The sequence below is a fragment of the Diabrotica undecimpunctata genome, chromosome 1 (genome assembly GCF_040954645.1).
Source record: "Diabrotica undecimpunctata isolate CICGRU chromosome 1, icDiaUnde3, whole genome shotgun sequence".
NCBI lineage: Eukaryota > Metazoa > Arthropoda > Insecta > Coleoptera > Chrysomelidae > Diabrotica > Diabrotica undecimpunctata.
The window spans coordinates 57,823,352-57,846,862 of NC_092803.1; the positions used below are offsets into that span (position 1 = coordinate 57,823,352).

The window sequence follows — 23,511 nt, forward strand, 5'->3', positions numbered from 1 at the left end:
AAATTAAACAAATTTTGTTTTTTTGTTACTTGGTAAAAAAATATTCTTCTAATAATTTAATTTTATCTGACTCATTTATATTGACAATTCAGACATACATATTTTAAAGTAGACGACTTTAAAATGATATTGCCAATATTGTTGAGTTGCGTTCCTGGGACGACTTTACTTGTAAGATAGTTCATTCGATTACATGAAATCAACTTTAACTTGAGAATATCCGTCAGAAAAAATCATAGCATGTAATTCGTCTTTAAAAAGACAAACACATACTATGATGACAGTCAAAATCTCCTGTTAGTGATTCCATAGTAAATTATGAGGAAAAAAAACCAGGAGAAAATCCTCATAATACTATCCCGACATGGTAAGTATTTGGTCGTTCATTTAGTTTACTTTCAATAAACACCAAATTCTGATTTTATATGTTTGTTATTTAAAAAACATAAATGATATATCCTCTATATGTTACCCACTTACTAATACTGCTATTTTCCTTTTAATAACTTCCTCTTTTAATATGGGTAACCAGCTAATTACGATACATTAACCCCGATTGTCAGCAGAATTGCAGTTCAATAGCCCAGCCGATCAGCAGTTTCGACACATATTGCAGACAGGTCGTCATCAATTAATTTCATATAAATACTGTAAATTTTTATTCTAAAACCAGTTGTAATTATATTAAATAAAGTGCTGTTACTCTGTCAGTTGTACCTTTAAAAGGGCCTTTTTAAAAAGTACCTTCGGGAGTGACAACCCTTAAGTGGCGCATTCAGTAGATTAGTGGGAGAGTCTCCAGAAGATCCTCGTCGTTTTCAAACGTTTACCCGCTACCGAACCCAAATCCAGGGAAAACTGCAGCTATTTAACCCACGGATTCCAGGCAAATTGGCACAGAAACATATTTATGAAGAAAGCTGAAAAGAAACTTAAAGAAGAAAAGAAACTTGTACCTAAAAGGAATGCATCCAAGCATCATCCTATTACTGTAAGCAAATTTCATCTTATTTCTAATTCTAATATCAATTCACAAGTATCATCCTTTAGAATAAGCGATTCTCTTTCAATAATTTTTGAATCTAATATAGAATCTAGTGAAAATATTAAACCAGATTTACATTTAGTTGATAATAATCATATTTTTAAGTCCACAAATTTGTTTGAAATACCTTCTATAATTATTACACCAGCATCCATTTCAAATAATTCTAATATGGCACCCATTTTTGATGTTAATAAAGACCTTTCTATCGTACCAGAGTACGACGGCAATCCAAATGAACTCCACAATTTTATTGATGTTATTTCCATGCTTCTAAACCATTTCTGGGATCATACAAATCCCGAAAATTTTCAAAATCATATGCTTACCCGGGGAATTATGAACAAAATTAAAGGAAGAGCCAGAGAAATTATTTCTGTATACGGCTGTAAAGACTGGCCGTCAATAAAATCAATTCTTGTCCAAAATTTTGCAGACCAACGAAACGAAAACTCATTAACTAGAGATTTAGTTAACCTTCGGCAAGGTCCAAACGAAAACCCCCTTCAATTTCATGAAAAAGTTATGAGTCTTTTAAATACCATTTCAAATCATATTGAATTACACACGGAAAACGAGGAAGTTAAAAGAAGTAAAAAAGAATTTTTCCAACAACAAGCTCTAACCACATTTTTGGCAGGCCTAAGAGAACCCCTAGGATGAACGATTCGATCCATGAGACCACCCAATCTCGCTCTTGCTATCCAATATATTCAGGAAGAAAATAACATTAGATATCTCCAAAAAACTCATAATTATTCCTTGCCATCTTCTAATAAACCATCTGCGACTTCACAAACACAGAGATCCAATTTAACTCATACACCTGCTCCTACACGATGGCAGCCTGAGGTGCCTAAGCCCCAATGGCCCCAGCCATTCTTTAGACCAAATCAAATTCCTGTGCAACAACAATCATTCAATAATAGTCCAAGAGGGACATTTCAACCCCCTAGATTCCAACAAAATCATCAACTCACTCCATATGCACAAAATTCTAGGGCTAATCAACCCAATTTTCATAAACCAGTTCCATCTCAATCATATAAGCCAACACCTATGAGCGTATCTACACGCCAAACCGGCTTTAATAGACCCCATTCTCAAAGAAACTTCCGCTTTCAACAAACAGCCAGCCCCCGATTCACCGTAGAAGAACTCTTTAATATCGAACAAGAGGAAAATAATTACGATGAAGGTATAGACAATGACACATACCCAGATTACACTTATTATGAGCAAGAAAGCCAAGAATATGAGGAAGATGTAAATTTTCAAACGTTTCAAGACGAAAAAGAAGAAACGTAGTAGAATTGCATTCCTATGCCGACAAAAGAGAGCTTCCTTACATTAAAATTCAAAATCCCCCTCTTAAACTTCTTATTGATACAGGAGCCACTAAATCTTTCCTTAATCCTGATATAGCCAATAAATTCTACAAGAATAATATTAAATATGAACCATTTATCGTTACATCAATTTTTCAAAATCATTCACAGGATTATTGTGTAGAAATCCCAATTTTTCCCGAATTTAACTCCGATATTAACCTAAAATTTTATCTTTTCAAATTTCACAAGACATTTGACGGTCTTATCGGCCTCGATAATCTTAAACTTCTAAAAGCAAATCTCGATTTTACCCAAGCTACTCTTACTACAGAGCATTCTATTCTTCCTATTAATTACTACGTCACAAACAAATCCCAATTCTATACAGTCCAGCTAGAGCCCCAATCAATTACCCAAGTCCGCTTGCCAGTAAAGGAAACATCAGGTACAATCGTCATCCCAAGACAAGAAGTCGAAGGTGCCATCCTAAGAGAAACTCTCACCATTGCCTGTAATCAACTCGCCTGGACCGAGCTAGTCAATAACACCGATGAATACATCCAAGTAGCATTAACTGATCCCATCAAAAGTCAACCCATAAATCTCGAGGAATATCATATATATACGTCAGATATCATACCTACCGAAGACAGTAATCTAAAAGATGTCTATCCTCTCCTTAGAACCGATCATCTTAATACCGAACAAGAATCTCACCTAAGACGACTGTGCAGGAAGTTTGCAGAGATATTTCATCATCCAGACGATCCTTTAACATTTACTAACCAAATAAAGCACCATATACGAACCAAAGACGAAGTTCCAGTTTATACCAAGTCATATCGGTATCCACACATCCATAAAGAAGAAGTACGTAAGCAGATCACTTCGATGCTTGATCAAGGAATTATCAGACCGAGTCAATCACCCTGGTCATCTCCAATCTGGGTCGTTCCAAAGAAACCAGATGCATCAGGAAAAATTAAATGGAGAATAGTTGTCCAATTCCAAATATAACAGACATTCTGGACACTGGGACGCTGCCAATACTTCTCAACCCTAGATCTAGCCAGCGGATTCCATCAAATTGAAATGGCCGAAGAAGATATCCAGAAGACTGCATTTAACGTTGAAAATGGCCACTATGAATACATGAGAATGCCGTTTGGACTCAAAAATGCATCCTCAACATTTCAGAGAGTAATGGAGAACGTACTAAAAGGACTAAGAGGAGAAATATGTCTGGTCTACATGGACGACATTATTGTATTTTCAACCTCTCTTCAAGAACATATGGTAAATCTTAAGAAAATTTTTGAAAGATTAAGAGAAACAAGATTTAAGATACAAGTTGACAAATGTGAATTCCTTAAGAAAGAAGTCGATTTTCTAGGTCACGTCGTAACCTGCGAGGGAATTAAACTAAACCCGACTAAGATTAAAGCCATCATAGACTATCCTGTACCAAAAACAACAAAAGAAATTCGAGGATTTTTAGGATTACTTGGTTACTATAGAAAATTCATAAAGGACTTTGCCAAAATTACAAAACCACTTACCATATGTCTTAAAAAGGATGTAAAAATTGAACACACCGAAGAATTCTTAAACTGTATCAAAACCTGTAAAAGCTTATTGATTAATGAACCACTTCTGCAATATCCAGACTTCACTAAACCCTTTAACCTCACGACTGATGCAAGCAACTTCGCTATAGGAGCCATACTATCACAAGGTCCAATAGGAAATGATAAACCTATCGCCTATGCATCCAGAACTTTAAATGAAACAGAACTGAAATATTCGACTATCGAAAAGGAGATGTTAGCAATTGTGTGGGCTACTAAATACTTCCGCCCATACCTTTTCGGACGAAAATTCAAAATTTTATCTGACCATCGACCTCTACAATGGCTATTTTCACTTAAAGATCCAAACTCAAAGCTTGTCAGATGGAGATTAAAGCTGGAGGAATTTGATTCGAAGTAATATATAAAAAAGGCAAATCCAACACCAATGCAGATGCTTTATCCCGTGTCGAAATTCACACGAAAGAATTAAACAGTGTAGACGAGAATATGGAAGAAATAATGAAACTCCTCTCAAAAGATGACGATGATATCTCCATGATTAACCACCCCAGTTCCTTTTCCGATCTGGAAAAATTTCTAACCGACCCAGCCGAAGAGTCTCAAAAAACTTTGAATCCGTCAACCCCTTTAGGTGACTTAGATAAAATCATCCAAAAAAATCAAACTGCAACGTTAACTTCCGAAGAAATAAAGATAATAGACGAAATCCTACATGAAGACAGCAAACAGCAAAAATCTAAAGCTCAGCCATCAAACTCCCAATACTTACAAGAAAATAACGATACAGATGTAACCAAACATTCCACGGCAGAAAATCCAATAATGGGCATTCCAATTAGCGAGAAACCACTAAATTGTTACAATAATCAAATAATTCTCAAGATAGTAAACTATAGCCCGGCGAAACCAATCATAGAACAGTGTTTTGTAACAAAGAAGAGAATGTATGTCCAATTGGGAAAAAATGATCTTCACAACGACATTTTCCAGTTTTTCAAGAACTTTATAGATCCGAAAAAGAAGTACGCCATTCTGTTTGAGAATGATGAACTCTACAAATCCCTATGCAATATTCTACGAGAAACTTTTAAAAATTCCGCATTCGATCTTGTCAAATGCAACAGCCTCCTAGAAGATATAAACAGCACAGAGAGACAGAAAGAAATTATATAGAACTACCATCAAGGGAAGACTAACCACAGAGGAATTAACGAAACCGAAGCTCAAATAAGAAAACGCTACTACTGGCCTACGCTAAAGAAAGACATCGAAGAAGTTATCAACCTTTGTGATACGTGCCAAGCTAACAAGTATGACAGAAATCCAATTAAGCCGAAATTTATGGTAACACCAACTCCAACAAAACCGTTAGAAATCATTCATATGGACACATTCCAAGCTAACGGACAAAAATTCCTTACAATAATTGATGCATTCTCGAAATATGGCCAAGCATATCCCATAGAAGGATCCAACGCAATAAATGTCCTTAATGCCTTCATGCTATTTATAACCCACCATGGACTCCCACACATGATAATCGCAGATAGTGGAACCGAATTCAAAAACGGCCTTGTTCAGGAATTTGTCGATACACACAAAATTTCGATTCACTACACAACACCAGATAATCCACAATCGAACGGAATGATAGAACGTTTTCACTCTACAATTTTGGAACACCTAAGAATACTTAGAGAAAAAAGGAAGACTCTGGGTATTAAAGAACATATGTTGTATGCTATTTTAGGATACAATTCCATTCATTCATCAACTAAACAAAAGCCAATCGAAATTCTAAATGGCCATATCGATCCTCAGGATCCATTTGACATCGATATTAACAGAACTCTAATAAATAACTATACACAGAGCCACAGATTAAAGACAAAAGAAATCTACAGTGAAATAAACAAAAAGCTACAAGAAACCAAACAGAAAAATATTGAAAAAATTAATCAAAAAAGACAAACACCAATAACTTATAAACCCAGCACAAAAGTTTACACTAGAAAAACAGTAAAAAGAAACAAACTTCTTCCGAGATTTTCTTCCCGCATTGTGAAAAATAATAATCCCGTAACAATAGACACTCAAGATACGTCAATACACAAAAAGAACATCAAACACCAGCCAAAGACTAACGCTAAAACTGCTTTACAGATGTACCTTAGTAGCAGCTCAACAAGTTCAAATTCAAAACCTGAAGGACAATCCAGGAATCCTCCCAGTTAAACTTGGACAAGCGAGGATACAGACCAGCACTCATGACTTCATCCACTATTTCCATCTAGAACCCATCGCAGAAGAGATTGAATCCATAGAACCTCAGTATATCACCACCAACAGAGCAATAGAAAATGGACTTAGTCAACCATATTTTGACAGCCTACAAAACTTTGATAAAACTGTACAGTACCTCCTCCAAACAGCAAAAGAGAAACTAGACACAATATATCCAAAATCCAGAAGCAAAAGAGGACTTATAAACGGATTGGGAAGTGTAATAAAATCTATTTCTGGTAATCTAGATCAAGAAGATGCTGAAAGATACAACGCTGCCATTAAATCACTTGAAAATAACCAACAGAACATTATTACCAACATTAATAGCCAACTCAGTCTCAATAAAAGAATAATGACAAATTTTAACCAAACAATTTCATTACTTACACACAACCAAGAAATCATAGCTGAAGAGACAAGCAAAATTAGCTTAGAGATGAACCAATTCGTTTTCGATTTTAATGATTATATGCAAGTTCGAAATATCCTTGACCAGATAAATCTAAATTTACAAACAATTATACAAATACTGGATGATCTACAAACAGCAATTACATTTGCAAGAATCCAAACTTTACACAACGGTCTCATTAAACCTGAAGAAATAAAATGGACCGTGCAAAAGATGCTTGAACACCACCCTGCATCACAGATTCCCTATATTCAGGAAGAAGACTTAACCAAATACTATGAAATCATAGACATTGATGGTTACTACACAAATCACCAAAGCCAAGAGTCCTCAGAAACAGTTCACAGAGTTTTGTTCATCCCTCACAAAACTTCCCCAGGGGATGGAGAAATTACGATACATTAACCCCGATTGTCAGCAGAATTGCAGTTCAATAGCCCAGCCGATCAGCAGTTTCGACACATATTGCAGACAGGTCGTCATCAATTAATTTCATATAAATACTGTAAATTTTTATTCTAAAACCAGTTGTAATTATATTAAATAAAGTGCTGTTACTCTGTCAGTTGTACCTTTAAAAGGGCCTTTTTAAAAAGTACCTTCGGGAGTGACAACCCTTAAGTAGCTCCTACTACATTCTGCCGAGGAATTTGCGACACAATTGGTCTCATTTAGCATAATTAGAGCCGCTTCTTTGATTTTTCTCTTTTTACCATCCGTTTCTTTTAGGACTATATTTGAATCATTCCATTGAACCCTATGTTCATTATCCCATGCGTGTTTACGTATTTGAAATCTATCAAATTCTTTATTTTTAATATAAGCTTGATGTTCACTTATTCTAACATTTAATGGCCTTGATGTTTCACCTAAATAAAACTGATCGCATTCACAAGGTATTTTATAAATGCAATTCTTTGTCCTTTCTTGTTCATTGAAATTGAAACGCCAATAAACGTACTTTAACCTTTAATTGTGGCTTATTCCCATTTAAATAGTAATTAGATTTGTCGATAACTCAAAATCATATATTTTGGATTTAATAAGTTTTGCCCAGTTGCTCCTCAAATTAAGTATCTATCTTGGTACACATGTCAAAAAATTACAAAAACAGCATTGTCAAGGTAAAATATTGAAAAAAAAGTTATGACTTACCTCTATACTAAAATATCCCCTATCAACATAATCACCAAGAAAAAGGTATTTTGTACTAGCGGGTGGTCCGCCCACTTCAAATAATTTCATAAGGTCATAAAATTGACCGTGTATATCTCCACATACTGAAACAAAAGAAAACAGATGTTAGCTGTATATTTCCACATAATTTAGAAAATGTTTTTAAATATAATTTTATCATGAAAAACAAAAATAAAGACGATAATACGTATGTCAAGTCAGTATTTCTTCAACCAATTGCACAAAAGAAAATTTTTTATTTGTTTTGGACTAAAATAATTTTAAATTTGCAAAAATCCTTCAACCAAGATATTATTTTCACACCTACCATATCCAAAAAATACGCTAGCCTTATAATCGTCTGTAATTTGCTCAATTTTACATTTTAATTTCCAATTAAATTGTTATATCTTTACCATTTTATTGCTGATTTGATTGGAATTAACTGAGCCGTTGCTTTAAAGTATTTCATCATTATTTGTTTAGACTTTTTGAAATTGTACAGTTTAAAATTTAATTTGACATATTTTTTATTTACAAAAGCAAAGCGTCACATCAATATAAACATAAATATGTAGTTGCTGAAAGCGCAAATAGAGATGGAATTATTTAAGATAGTATAGAGACGTTTTTTTGTTAAATAAAAAATTATGTTAGTATGAGTTGGTAATAGAGTTGGTTGGAAAATATGGCATGAAATAAAATATTCAGACGTTACATGTCCGTTAACGATCGTAGCATTGCTCGTAGAATTTCCAAACTCGGCTTCTTCGTCTTTTCATCAATAATTATTATCTACTCGCGGTTACGTACATATTGACGTTAATTACTATTGTTTCTAAATTGATATAAGTTTGAATGCTCGAATAAATGAACTTTGAAAATTAAAGTCGAAGCTACATTCAAAGTTCATTTTCAAAGTTTACTAATGTTTTTATCATAAAAGCGGAATTCATTACTGTCTGCTTTTTTCATCTATTTTGGTTAATATGGCAGTAATCAGTATGACGATCAGTGACCAGTTGAATAGTTTTTGCATTAGATATCTCATTCTTTGGAAATATCAGTTTCTAAAATACTTTGCTACATTAAAATGTGCATTAATAACAGCTTTGAAAGTCATATAGACCCGGCTATTACTCTAAAAAAAACCGCTGAATCAATTTTCCTAGATCTGAAGTAAGAAACTTGCAGACGTAACTTTGCCAGTTGCGGGGATAAAAAATCCCCGCCATCATCGAGTACCTATGTTTGTAGAGGTTAAGGGATAAGCAGATTTATGAAAATACACTTAATATCCCAACGACCAATGCCTATCCAATGCGACCATCAAAAAGTGGATTGTAAGGTTCCAAAGAAGTAAACTTTTAATTGAAGATAAAGAACGATCGAGAAGGCCAGTGTTTGTGCCCACCCCGTAAATATCAATGCAGTTTAAGATATAATTTTATCAGGCCCCCAATTTGAGCTAAAATGAATATCGGCTTAATACCGTTGATTTGAACATAATAATTTCTACAAAATAGATCCCCATATGCTGACGGAGCGTGAAAATGTAGAATCAACGGTAGTGCTTGATTTAAAAAAACAGACAAAGTTCTTAAGCCTTATTCTTATTATCAATACAACTTGGGTATATTTCTGCGACCCAGATACAAAGTAGCCATCAGTAAAAAGGGAACACTTTGGTTCTCCAAGGATTAAGAAACTTCGTGTTAAAATCTGGTTCAAAATTCTTGTTTCAGTTTTTTAGGATTGTCAAGAGCTACTACCGATTTATTTTCTGGGTAAGTATAAAACAATAAATTGTTGTAGAGAGAAGAAGAGGAAAGGTGTCCAAAGGTATTTTGTTTTTGCAGGACAATGCCCCTACATATATATCGTTCCCCAACTGAAAAAAGATTCGAATTTTCTTCCAAAGAATGGGTAATAGAAGTTTTCTCTCCTTCTTGCTCTTAGTTCAGGCGAGACATTTTAATCTCTAGTAAAAGCTTTGTACGAAACCCTATTTTTTTTTCATTAAACTCCAATAAGTCTTACGGATCCAATAAAGGCCAACAGTTTCCTTATCAGTAGTCTAAAGATCTCTTCTAGTTCAAGCCTAAGATAACCAGTGAATTCCCATCTCATATCACCCATCACATTACAATTGCGTAGAATGTGTATAGGAGTCTCTTTTTCCATTTTACATTTTTTGCACCATGGCTTATTCACCTTACCTATTTTACATAGGTGTTTTTTTAACCACAATGTCCAGTCACCAGCTCGGTGACATTTTGAATCTCCCATTTATTAAAATTCATCAAATACAGTCAAAACTGCCGATTTGCTATCTGTATAAATGTTAATTCTCTTTGCTTCGAGGTTTCCATTTAGGATTTCCTCAATGCACACCAGGAAAGCAAAAACTTCAGCCTGGAACACAGTTGTATTTTAATTTAGGCTTTATGATTGGTTTTAATTACTGGATCAGGAGTCTTCTCCCTGATCCAGTATCACGGGCAGTTTTAGAGCCATCAGTGAACCATAGTAAGTCGCTATTAATAGACTGTTTGTTCTGTATATGGTATAATTGTGTTAATTTTCTCAGTAGAGATTAGTTCTGGTGTCATCATATCTGAATTCATTTAAAAGATGGATATAGTCCCAGTTGTATTTGTATGATTATTCAGTACAATTCGACCTCCAAGCATTGTTTGTTTTAAGTCTCAGGATGGTCACAAAGGTCACCGTCGAAATATATCATTCCGACGGGGAAGTCCAGTGATAGCCTCTAAAGATATCGTCCTATACTATTCAACGCTGAGGTAGCCCTGTTAGGTATGTTGTTAATCTGAGTGTTCCAATTAAGAATGAGGTTGGAATCCAGCGTTTTCCCTAGATACTTAACCTCATTGGTTCCTTCTAGTTTCTTCCCAAGTAATTTCAGCTCACCCAATCCACTTAGCTTCCTCTTATTAGTAAAGGCTACTAGTTTGTTTTTAGAGGAGTTCACAAAACAGTTCTCTTTCAGAGACCAATTGTCTATGTAATGAAGGACATATCGCATCTGATCCACAACAGTACTGAGCAATTTTTTCCTAGTCACTATTACAATATCGTCTGCGAAATCCTGGATCTAGATTCCTTGGCTATTAAGCCCATAAATCAAATGAAATCTGGTTAGCAGAACAAGATATATTTTTATCTCATTACCTACGTTAGCGTACTTGCCTGTAGCAAATAGTGGTCTTACATTGCACTTCGCTTGTCTATTCACTAATTTCACTGTGTCAAGCAGGAAGATTGTTAGCATGCTCTGGTGATTTAACACCTGCCCGTATTTGAGTACCAATTACTAGGTTTTCCTGTCACGGTAAAATTATGGTGGACAGCTTGATTGTCCTAAAGAAATAAAAGTTTATTGTTATCATTGTAGGTTACCCTTACTTTCATCACAACTTTTTTAATTTATTTAATTTAATTATTTTAACATCAAAATTCTTTATTTTATTTTTCTTATTTTGCTTATCTGTTGCTAGGATTAGTACCAAATAAAATAATTTTTCCTAATATTCGAGAATCATTTTACATATTTTATTGTAATACACACATGGACAAAAATATCGAATATTTTGGAATTTTTTCATTTTTGTTTTTTCAAAATAAATTCTGGTCAATCAAGTCGTTTATTGTGAAATAGAGTTTATTTTAACAATGTTTAATAACCAATTTTAAGTTTTGATGCGGAGAAAATTGCGAAAAAATGAATGTTTAATATTAGGTAAATAAGGTTATTTTACTCTAAACTTAAATGCTAATTTAAATTGCTTAAACAAGTCGGTTTAACTGAAAGAAGTGCATGATCAGTAACGAGTATTCCCCCCTCTAGCTCTTATTACTGCTTGCATCTTTCTCAGCATGCTTGCAAGTAAATTTTGGACATATCTTTGGGAAATTGCATTCCATTGATCCTGTGCAGCAAGCCGAAGCAGCTCTATCGTATTTGGAACGGGATTTCTTTGTCGTATGCTGCGTTTTAGGTGATACCACATGTGCTCTATTGGATTTAAATCCAGGCTAAACGGTGGCCAATCCAATTTTCGAATTTGGACCTCATCAAGATAATTACTCACTATGGCAGTGGCATGTGGTCGAGCATTATCGTGCATTAACGTGAATCTTTCATATCCAATGTAACCAACATATAACAAAACATGATCTTGCAGGATGTTTTAAACGTAAGAATCACTAGTCATCCGTCCATTCACTTCCACAAATGCGGTACGTACCTCCCAAGTAATACCTTCCCAAAGAATTATGCCATCAACTCCAAAACTAACGGTCTGGGCGAGACTGCAGCTGGCGAATCGTCTCCAACTCTTCTGTAGTCATAGTTTTGACCATCTGGCTTCCATAATAGGATTCTGGCCTCATCAGTGAAAAGAACGTTTTTTTAGTTGTCGATATTCCACTAAATATGTGTTTTTGCAAATTCCAAACAACGAGCTTTATGATTTTGCAGAAACGTGGAACTTTGGCGGGGCTTCTGGGCTTTAAGTTTGCTTCTTTTGATCTTCGTCTAACTGTTTGTGAAGTCACATTAATTTGTCTAACATTTAATAGCTCATTTCTGAGGTGCATCGATGTCAATGAACGATTTCGTGTAGAATTAAGAACCAAAAAACGGTCATCAATTGCGGTTGTGCACCTTAGGCGTCCTTGACCAGACCTTCGTACAAAATTTCCTATTTAGCGGTACCTTTTTAGAGTATTCGAAACTATAGGTTCAGTTCTGCTAAGACGTCGTGAGATACCTTTTTGTGCATATCCTTCCTCGTACACAATGTGCTACTTGGACTTCATCGCAGTGTCGAATTGATGGGATACTTGTTTTAAACTTAGTTAAATAAAAACAATATTTAATTAAACTAATAAATTAAACTAAAAATAACCGAATTAGTATGATTTTTCCTTTACGTGAAGAATGATTTTTATGATAAAATGTACGAATCACACTAACCACTGAATAAACGTCAAAATAAACATCAAAATATTTTAAACCAGTTGAGTACATCAGCCTAATATATGAGTATTATCAGTAATCTAAAATTATTTTGAAATAATAGTGACTACAAAAAAAAATGGAAAATTTCAAAATATTCGATATTTTTGTCCATGAGTGTATTTCTGAACTCGTTTCTTACAAACTTTAATTATATATTTTACTCTGTTCTCAAAACAATTCTAATAAAGAAACTAATAAAGTAATTTAAAAACTTCTAGGTAATAATAGACTAATCAGCGTCTTTACTCGTATGTAACCTCGAACCTGTTTTCTTCTGTTTTGCCAACTGTTAGTGTTAAATGGGGCGATGGTTTCTTTTGCTACTTTTTTATTTATCATCAAAACTTCAACAAAGCTGACCTTAACCCTACACCAAAATTATACCTTTCAATAAAAACCGTATGATAATTATCAGTTTAGTAAAATACAACAAAAACAAAAGTATTAGGAGTTAGCGTGTGCCTTCCAAGCATCAGGAAACATAAATTATATAAAAATCAGCAACCACGCGAGGGACGTCAAATTTTCTTTGTTATAGTTTAATTAGAAACAGATCTGTTAATTGTGATAAGCGTTTCGGCGCCTTAGGATTTATTTTATAAAAGATAGGGAGCTTGTAACTTACTTTCTTTTATCCGGCAATTGCATACCTACAATTTACTCAAAAAAAAGAGAACCGTAACTTCCAGTGTTCTGCAATTTGTGGTAGATCTGATGCTCATTGTCGCTTGATGTTACTCTCAATATTTATACATCAACTAATAAATTGTTACGTTCTGATATTTTTGAGAAATGCGTAGCAGTAAAACTTTGTGTTTAGATGGACATGGTCCAATTTTGGTCAATGCTTAATAAGATATTCGAAGAAAATATGGTTATGTAAATGAAATTAACTAAATAAAATAACTTAAGATACTTAGTAATCAAAAGATGGGACCATATAAGAGCAATTTTACAAAATGACTATTTAATTTGTACGACGACGGGTTACATTACCCATTTGTCGTAAAGAGTCAGGTAATACCTCAAGCGCTAAATGAAATAGTCAAATATATTTAGTACTGAGCGAATTGTGATTATTTTCAGCGATGCGATATTTCACAAATACGAAAACATATGTAAAATAATAAATTGTCAGCAAGTATTGAGGAATTGAAAGTTGCAATTGCCCTATTTTATTCAAGAGATTCCAATAAATAGTTTATGGTATATGGTCGGAGTTTTTTAACAGATAGGATGTCAAGAGACTTACAGAATTTATACGGTGTATTGGATTGGTTATCTATCCACAAAATCTGACACGTTAAAAACAGACAAATTCATTTTAGAATTCACCACCTGGTATGTATCTATTGTGAATAGTATTTTTTCATTATGTAATGCTAACGCAGGCCTTTCAAGTCCATAACTTAACAATTCTGTTCCATTCTCTTCTTTCTTTGGTCTTCGCTCTCCAGTTTTGAATGCTTTTCTGTCTTTGGTTCTTCTCCACCTCTTTTTCTATGTCGTCTTACTCTTCTTTTATTTGCCAACTTTTTATTCCCTTGGTGCCCTTTCGGCATTATTAATCGCCAAGTCACCTTACCACCTTAGTCTCGTTGCTTTGGCTACTTGGGCTATTGTAGGTTCACCATATAAATTCATTAATTCAGTATTAATTCTTCTTATGTAGAAGTTTCCTTCTTTGATTCCTACTAGACTTCCTCTTAAAATTTTTCTTTCCCATGTGTTCATTTTTTTCCTCTTTAGCTTTAGTTAAAGTCCAACTATCTTACATAACATCATTAGTCTGAGCACTGTTATAGAAATGTAATTCTGCTGTTCTTAAAAAATTCTTTGATGTAAGTATCTTATATAACGCCCCAGCTATTTCATGTTCTTCTTTTTTGTTTATATGTATTCCTAGGTAAGTTTACTTTCTAACTCGTTCGAATATTGTTTTATTTCCAGATTTTCCTATCAAAAATTCTTCTGCTTCATTTTCAACGTAGCGGATTATTCCTTGTTTAGTTTCGAAATGTTCTGACAGGTTACCGTCATGTCTGATCTTTATCACAACTTTTCTTATTGTCATTTAATAAATTATTTTTCAGCTTTTAGCTTTAGCTTAGTTATAGCTTTCGCTAATATTTTAGATAGATGAAACTGATCCTGCTAAGATAACTATACTAACTAGAATATAATAGTGAAGCGATGAAGGAGAAAATCCCAGTTAAGGGATGAAGAAGAAATATTTTTTGTTTCCACTGTTTATTACCTCTTCTTCATTCCATGCATTAAAGTCGCCGACTATTGGTTATGTATCTCGTTTTGGCTATAAATTATAATACTTTTCTGCATCTTCATAAAGAGTTGAGTGTTTTGTTTAAGTAAAAAACCTATCCCCAACATACTGTCTTCTCTTCCGCTCTTAAAAAGAATATAGTCGTCTATTTCAACAGTAAGATTTCCTTTCTGTTTTGTTTCTTGTAACGCTAGTATATCGACTCCATATTTACATAATATTTTTGAAAGTTGTAGAGCTCCTTCATTGTATTTACCTTTTACACTCGAAGTTTATCTTTAACTTCTTTTGGAATTTTTCCTTTGTTCTTTACCTTTTCCTTTACCGAATTCAATACCTTAACAATTTCTCTTTAACTGATTTTCTGACTTTTTCTTCTGAATCGGCTACCGTAGTTTCTAACGATTATTTGCTGTTGTTTTATTTCCGGATCTTGCCCTCTATTGTTATTTACCTGGACATGTTTCTCTCTTTGTCTCTTCCTTTGCTATTCTTCTTAAATATTTCTTAGGGTTTTCTCTTCTTGTTTGGTTAGTTCATTATTTCTAAAGATTATTTCATTCCATATTTCTTTTAATTTATATAGACTTTTCATAATTTTTAGTATTTTAGTTTTTGTCAGCCATTTTCCAAGATTATGTCATAGAGATTAATAACAAATTAATACAGATATATACAGAATAACAGATTAATAACAACATGTACCCAAAATAAGTTGAAAATATTAAATACACAAATACACGTGGATACAACAGACCAGAAATCTGAAATCTATAATAGATTATAGCATTGTAAGACAGAGAACTACAATTAAAATACAAGATGTGCGAGTAGCCAGAGGGCCATCATGTGGCACCGATCATCACCTGCTAAAAGTTAAAACGGTACTCCCAAACAGATACGAAAAAGAAAAAGTCGAGTCAAATCAGTTAATAAAACAAGTACGGTACAACCTAGACAGTTTAAACCATGAGAGTGTAAAGCTACTGTATAGAAAACGATTAGACCAAAAATTAGAAATGGGTAGTTTTGAAAATACAAAAGATCACTACGTACACATCAAAAGGTCGATTCATTTAGCAGCAGAAGAAGCACTGGGGAAATGTGACGAAAACCATAAAGGAATAAAACCGTACTGGAGGGATGAAGAAATAGAGAAGGAAATTAGAGATAAACGTCGGAAATACCAAACATTATTAACAACAAAAACAGAAAACGATAAAACAATTTACAAAGAAGCACAAGCCAAAGTAAGGAAAAAGATAACTCAAAAAAAGAACGAATCATGGGAACAGAACTGCCAAAAGATCAACACCTACGTAGGAGGTAGAATAAGCACAGAGAGTTGGAGATTGATTAAAAGTATGAGAAATAATAAGAAAAAAGACGTTATATCACCAATAAAAACAGAAAAATGGAAAGAATATTTCAAAAAATTACTAACAGAACAAAGAGCAGAATTTACTAACATGGAAGACAACACGATAGGTATACGTATAAATCCATCACCATTACAATTAAGTAAATCAGAGATGGAAGAAATAACCAAATCCCTGAAAAATGGAAAATCCCCTGGTCCTGGTGACATCCCTGCAGAATTAGTGAAAGCCGGCACAGACAAACTCCAGGAACAGTTAAGAAAACTCTTTCAAGACTGCTTGAATGGGGCCGAATTACCAAAAGAATGGAAATTATCTATCATGTCAACTATCCACAAAAAGGTCAGCAAGGATCAGTGTGAAAATTACAGAGGAATTGCGGTAAACAGCACAATAAGTAGGATGTATGGGAAACTTATTAAGAACAAAATAGAAAATAACTATAGAGATTACGAAGCAGAGGAGCAAGCTGGTTTTAGAGCTGGGCGATCCACAGTAGACCACTTGTACTCTATTACGCAAGTTATTGAGAAAAAACAGCCGTCAATAAAGAAGTTCACCTGGTGTACGTAGACTTACAAAAAGCATATGACAGTGTACCCCTCAGTAAACTATGGTCAACCCTACAGCAAACCAACATTAAGCATGGTCTTATCAAAGCAGTCCAAAGTCTGTATAATGGAACGACTGCAAAAATTAAAACTGGATCAAGGATATCTGAGAGATATAAGGTCACGAAAGGACTAAAGCAGGGTTGCTGTATTTCGCCTACCCTTTTCAAAATTTATCTGAAACAAGCACTCAAGCTGTGGAAAAGAAAATGTAATGGCATGGGAATCCCTCTCAACGACGAGACTACACTGTATACCTTATGTTTCGCTGATGACCAAATACTGATTGCTCAGGATCATGACGGATTGAGTTACATGACTCGGAAGCTAATAGAAGAATATAACAAATGGGGTCTCGAAGTCAACATTAAGAAAACTGAAACCATGTGTATTGGAGGGACAAAGCAGTCCATTATATGCGACGATGGGGTAGAAATTAGACACTGTGATGAATACAAGTACCTGGGTATGAAGATAACTCAAGATGGAATACTCGATGCTGCTATAAAAGACAAAAACATACAGGGTAGAAAAGCCATATCCATGATTAACGGCATTCTGTGGGACCAAACAATATCTAAAGCTAACAAACAACACTGCCATATGTGTAATCATATATGGCAGTGAAGTTTGGCCAATGAAACAAAGAACAGAGAAACTGCTACTAGCAACAGAAATGGACTTCTGGAGAAGAGCAGCAGGCAAATTAAGAAGAGATCGGATACCAAATGAGAGAATACGAGAAATGATGGGAGTCAAGCATACAATAGTTGATGACATAAAAACAAAACAGTTAATATGATACGGCCATGTACAGAGAATGCCAGATGAAAGGATTCTGAAAAAGATTTTGACGTGGACACCACAAGGAAGAAGAAAAAGAGGAAGGCCGAGAAGAAGCTGGAGAGAGGGAATTAAAAAAGAACTAGAAGAAAGAGAAATCCCTTCAGGCCTATGGTTAAATAGAGAAGAATGGCGGTTAGAAGTCGGAAGGCGTCGGAGAACGCTGTGAACCGATAGTAGTAGTAGTAGTTCCTCATAGAGAAGGTTAGTTACTTTTTATCATTTCCATGCAGTTACTATTTAAAAAGAAAAGTTCTAGTGTTGTTATAAACGGCTCCTTGATTAGCGCTTTTGGCTAATGCAGGCTATTGCCTGCGATATTTCATTAGGATGGTTTCTAAAATGTTCTAGTACTTATCAGGAAGTTTCGTTCCTACTATGTTTAGAAGCCAACAAGCGGCAATGGAACTTTTGTTTTTGGAATTCTGGTGAGTACTTGTCCTCGTTGGTGGCAATGTCTTTTGAAAACATATGTCTTACTTAGGGTAAGTATCCTATCATGGATTAAATCTACGTTTTCTAGCGATTTAAATTTACAGATAACACGGTAGATACGTCAAAGAAATCAGGAAGAGATGTTCACAGGATCAATTATGCATTCGAATTAACAGAGTGCCTCGAAGAAAATGATACAAAATTTCGCGTTCGGCAAAAAATTTTAAAAAGCGGGTTAAATTCACTTATATCTTTAAATCTGTAAATTCTTAAACACAAATAAACAAGAAAAAACACGACAAATAGAACATAAGGTACATTTAAATTTTAGCGATAGAGACGATAATACAACCTTACTCCAAAAGATTCTAATCTAGGTTGTAAGTTTCTTACTGAAAATGTTATTTTAATATAATGAAATGGTATAAAATTTTATTGGTGTTTAAATCAAGCGATATCAATCTACTTTAGATGGATGTGTATATTATTATAGAGAACACGATTCTTTTACTTCTACAAATAGAGAATTATAAAAAAGTACTACATGTTTGATTGTATATTATATTGCATGCTGAAAGCAAAAATTCTATGAAGTTATTATACAGAATGTTAAATAAACTACTGAGAGTTTCTTTTTGCTGTGTAAAAGATTATTACTGTATATAAATTTATTTTGGATATTGGTGTAGTTCACGTACGGGTAATATAGTGTAATATTTATTTTAATTTATTTAAGGTCTTCTAACACCAACACCAAAAGACGATTATTATTTATTTCATTTAATTTCTTAACCGTACAAATTTATAATTTAAATTTTAAACTGACTGACCATTTTAGTATATATATATATATATATATATATATATATATATATATATATATATATATATATATATATATATCATATACCTTGGGCTGAGTGTGACTCATGTTACATCGGTCAGACAGGGAGATCACTGAGAGGGCGTCTTACGACACACCGCAATGATATCAACGTATCTAAGCATACTTGTGCTCTTGCCCAGCATGCTATTAACTCTAAGCACAAAGTGAACTTTAATGAAGTTAAAATTCTTGGCAATGAACGCAATCTCGTCAAAAGACAGTTCTTGGAAATGTGTTCAATACTAAAACACCCAAATGCTCTTAATAAGAAAACTGACATTAGTAACTTGAGCCAAATTTATCATGCATTAATTTTACAGAATTAGGCTTAATATGTTGTTTACTTTAAATTGTTCCCTAGGGTGTTTTTTATCATATTTTCATATTTAATAATTTCAAATAAAAATAAAATAAATTTTTCTTTCTTTATTTAAGTTAGATTCATCAACTTACATTTTATTAACTATTTTGTCAATGTCACATTTACATACATTAAGTATTTGTTTTTTGATTGACTTGTTTAGTAAAATTTTTAAATTGAAACTGATTCATATAATCTTTTTCATTCACAGTTTCAAATGCTATGAACCTTGGACTGTGGAAGTTAAATTAATCTTCACCTGTTGGCTGGCTAACCGGTCACAACGTAGATATTATAATATATGATATTTTGGATTGACCTTGCATGCTTTGTTATTTGGTTTACTAAACCAATCACTGGGGGGGAAATGGTGATCTCAACCATTTTTTCCTTTCATTTTTTGGCTTTTTAATGATAAGTTGTCAACCAAATTTATCATATTCTTTAAATTCACCGCTCTATTGCACTAGAGGTTGGTATTTCGCCTTGCTGTTCTGTCATATTTTGACCTCAAGGCCACTGTCTTTTCACGTTGTTGGCGTGGGTGTTACACCTGTTAATTCATTTACCTGCGGCACTCAGTAAGCTAAAGACCGGTAACTTCATTTTTACTTTTGAGTACTATATTTTAATCTTAACTAATTCAATAATGTTACCTAAAGTCAAAATTAAATTTAACTGATAATACATTGTTGAAAGTGCATCTCATGATCTTTCTAGTTCTCTACATATCAATTTTAATGTTTTTTACTTAAGTTTTTTATAATAATTTTTTATATACATGCATGTATGTATGCATGTTCTTTTGCTGTGCTAAGTCTGTTAATTTGTAAACTGTACCGAGTTGCAATTAATTGTTTATACAACTTTATCTCTAAATGTCCATTCTCGTAAGCTTTTTCACACATTTAATATCATTGACTGATACATGTCTTTTTAAGGTAACACACATGTTATAACTTCTCTATGGATATTTGGTTTTTCATATTGTTCCTTTTAGATGAACTGATGATGCTTTCTGAGGAGAAAGCGAAACGTCTTCAATAAATAGATGAAGTAGCCACCTTCGTTGTCTTTTATTTCTCCACTTTGACCGAAAAACCCACCACTCTTCGAGTGTTCCTTAGTTTAGTTGCTTGGATTGACGGTCGTACTCCTTTTCGTGATATATGTATATATATATATATATATATATATATATATATATATATATATATATATATATATATATAGTCTATTCATACTTCGAAACGCTCCCAGAACCCAATAGATTTCTCTCGGTGGCGTTAGAACATCTGTAGCTCAAATCTTTGATCTTGTGCGTACTATGTTCTATCAGGGATGCAATCGCTTGGCGTAACAATCGTTTAATGGTTTATTGAATAGCAACTTTTATCTTATCGGATCTGTCATTAACAAATTTCTTCTACTATTAGTTTATATACGTCTTTCAGCCGTTGCATCTGCTGTAATAGTCGATGTTATTTGTATCGTTGATCTATTGTTTAAGTTTATTTGTTGTGTATATAGCTTGACTATTTTCGTCGCTGTTGTTTAACCTTTGAGTAGGGAGATTTAATTTTATTGTAGAAACAGGAAGATACGCCCATTAGGCTATATCATAAAGGAGGGAATATCTATCACACCAACAAACTTTTTTAATTAGTTTAATAATATCCTAAAAGAGAATCAATAATACATTTTTTGACCATAAACTCTAGTATGAATATACATTTGAAAACTCCAGGGGGCATAAATCTATGATTGATTTTATAGTCACTAATAGACAAATCCACCCAAAGCAAATTCTAGATATCCGAACTTTAACTCAGCAGACGAAGGGAGTGAATACAAACTAGTACTAGCAAAGATAAGAATGAAAATAACAGCAAAACGTTTTCTACAGGAAATCACCGAGGAAAAATTCAATGTAGAATCACTGTGGAACGACTCTACAAGATAAATGTACCAAAGGAGGCTAGCACAGAAGATACAGCTGAAACAAATAGACGACATCGAAGATATAAACGCGAGCTGGAAGAAAATTAAAAACAACATTGAAGAAGCAGCAACAGAAGCTCTAGGAAAACGCAATGTCATACTGAACAAAAGAAACAACAACAATACAACATGGTTCAGAAAAGAAATAAAAGAAAAATACAAAGAGAAACGAGAGGCCTACACGAAGTACAAAACATCAAATACCCCATAATCCCGAGACATCTATAGAAGAATACGAAAGGAAACAAAGCAGTTGGTTGGATTTTGCAATTGGTTGTTAATAGAAAACACTCGAACTGTTAATTTTATTAGAAACATTTTGTTTACCGACGAGGCTACATTCAGTAGAAATGGAATAACAAACCATCATAACGAGCACATTTGGGCCGACGAAAATCCTCACGCCAAAAAAACGACTCATCACCAAAGGACTTTAAAAGATGTTTGGCAGGAATTGTGGATAACAATCAAATAGGCCCAGTATTTCTACCCAACAATTTAAATGGTGATAATTATTTGTAGTTCTTGGCAAACGATTTACAAGAGTATTTGGAAGAAGTAAATATTGCAATAAGGCAGAATACGTGGTTTCTACAAGATGGCGCTCCACCGCATTACAGTAATGAGGTCCGGGAATACCTTTGCAGGCAGTATCCTGGTCGGTGGATTGGACGCACCTATTTCTTGGTCACCCAAAAGTCCAGGTCTTAACCCCATGGACTTTTGCTTTTGGGGGTTTATGAAAAAGAAAGTATATTCTGTAACAATAGAGGACTAACAACAATTAGGGGCTAAAATAATTAAAGCTGCAAATCAATTTCGTCAGAAAAAAATTGATTTTTCAGCGCATTCGGTTTTCCTTATTAAAACGATACCGAAAGTGTATTGAAGAAAATGGGGGTCATTTTGAACATTTATTGTAATATCATATTTATAGAGGTTATAGACATTTTTTGTAGTTGTTAATTCATTTAAGCCATTTATTTAGTTGCACGTAATTTTTTAAAGGTTAATGAAAAGGGCCGTAACTTAATAAAAACTGTTTTTTAAAAAAGTGATAGGAGGCAAAAATGTTTTAAAAATAATGTGTTAAACTAATGATGCCACAAAATTCATTTGATTTGAACGTACTCAAAAGTTTGGGGGGATTTAGGGCTGTACACCCCCCTTAAAATTTTTCTGTGCACTTAGATTTTGTTGTTTCTTTTGTATGAAAAATGCTTTCAGAACAAGAAAGTGACGTGTCCATTTTTATTACAAAATGTCAAGTAGTATAGGAGATAATGCAAAAAAACAATTTTTATTTTGTAACTTCATAGGGCTGTAACTTTTTTTGTGTACACTTTTGTACTAAGGTAAGTTGGATCCAATCAAGTTATTTTTGTCCTTGGAATGCGTGATTTAATTTATGACATACCTTTTTAAAACACCCTGTATATAAATATTATATATATATATATATATATATATATATATATATATATATATATATATATATATATATATATATATAGCTAATTTAAGGTGACAATATCAGAGGCAGCGTACGGCATAGCAACAAACGGTAAAATAACATACAATTCGCAGATGACACCTTTATTTTAGCTCACAGTCTAGAATCACTACAACACTTAGAGAGCAAATCAGAGCAGTATTCAAGACCGACTAGAAATTACTTAAGTCCACGATTATTGCAAAGCGACATATCTTAAGGAGGCCAGCTATAGAAGAAAAAACAACTAGAAAGATCAAGAGTAAAAGAAACATATACCGAAGAGAGAGTTCCTGGATGACAAACCTGGATGATTATTCGTGTTATTCT

General features: G+C 33.7%; 1 protein-coding gene across 5 annotated transcripts in view; it reads right to left on the reverse strand.

The window, feature by feature from the left end:
* The window catches only part of LOC140449622 (serine/threonine-protein phosphatase 2B catalytic subunit 2-like), a 727,881-nt gene that overhangs the window by 326,888 nt on the left and 377,482 nt on the right, over positions 1-23,511 (reverse strand). For all 5 annotated transcript variants that reach the window (XM_072542882.1, XM_072542878.1, XM_072542873.1 and 2 more), the window contains exon 3: positions 7,822-7,946. In XM_072542882.1, coding sequence (XP_072398983.1) covers positions 7,822-7,946 — 125 coding nt within the window. The remainder of the gene's footprint in view (positions 1-7,821; positions 7,947-23,511) is intronic.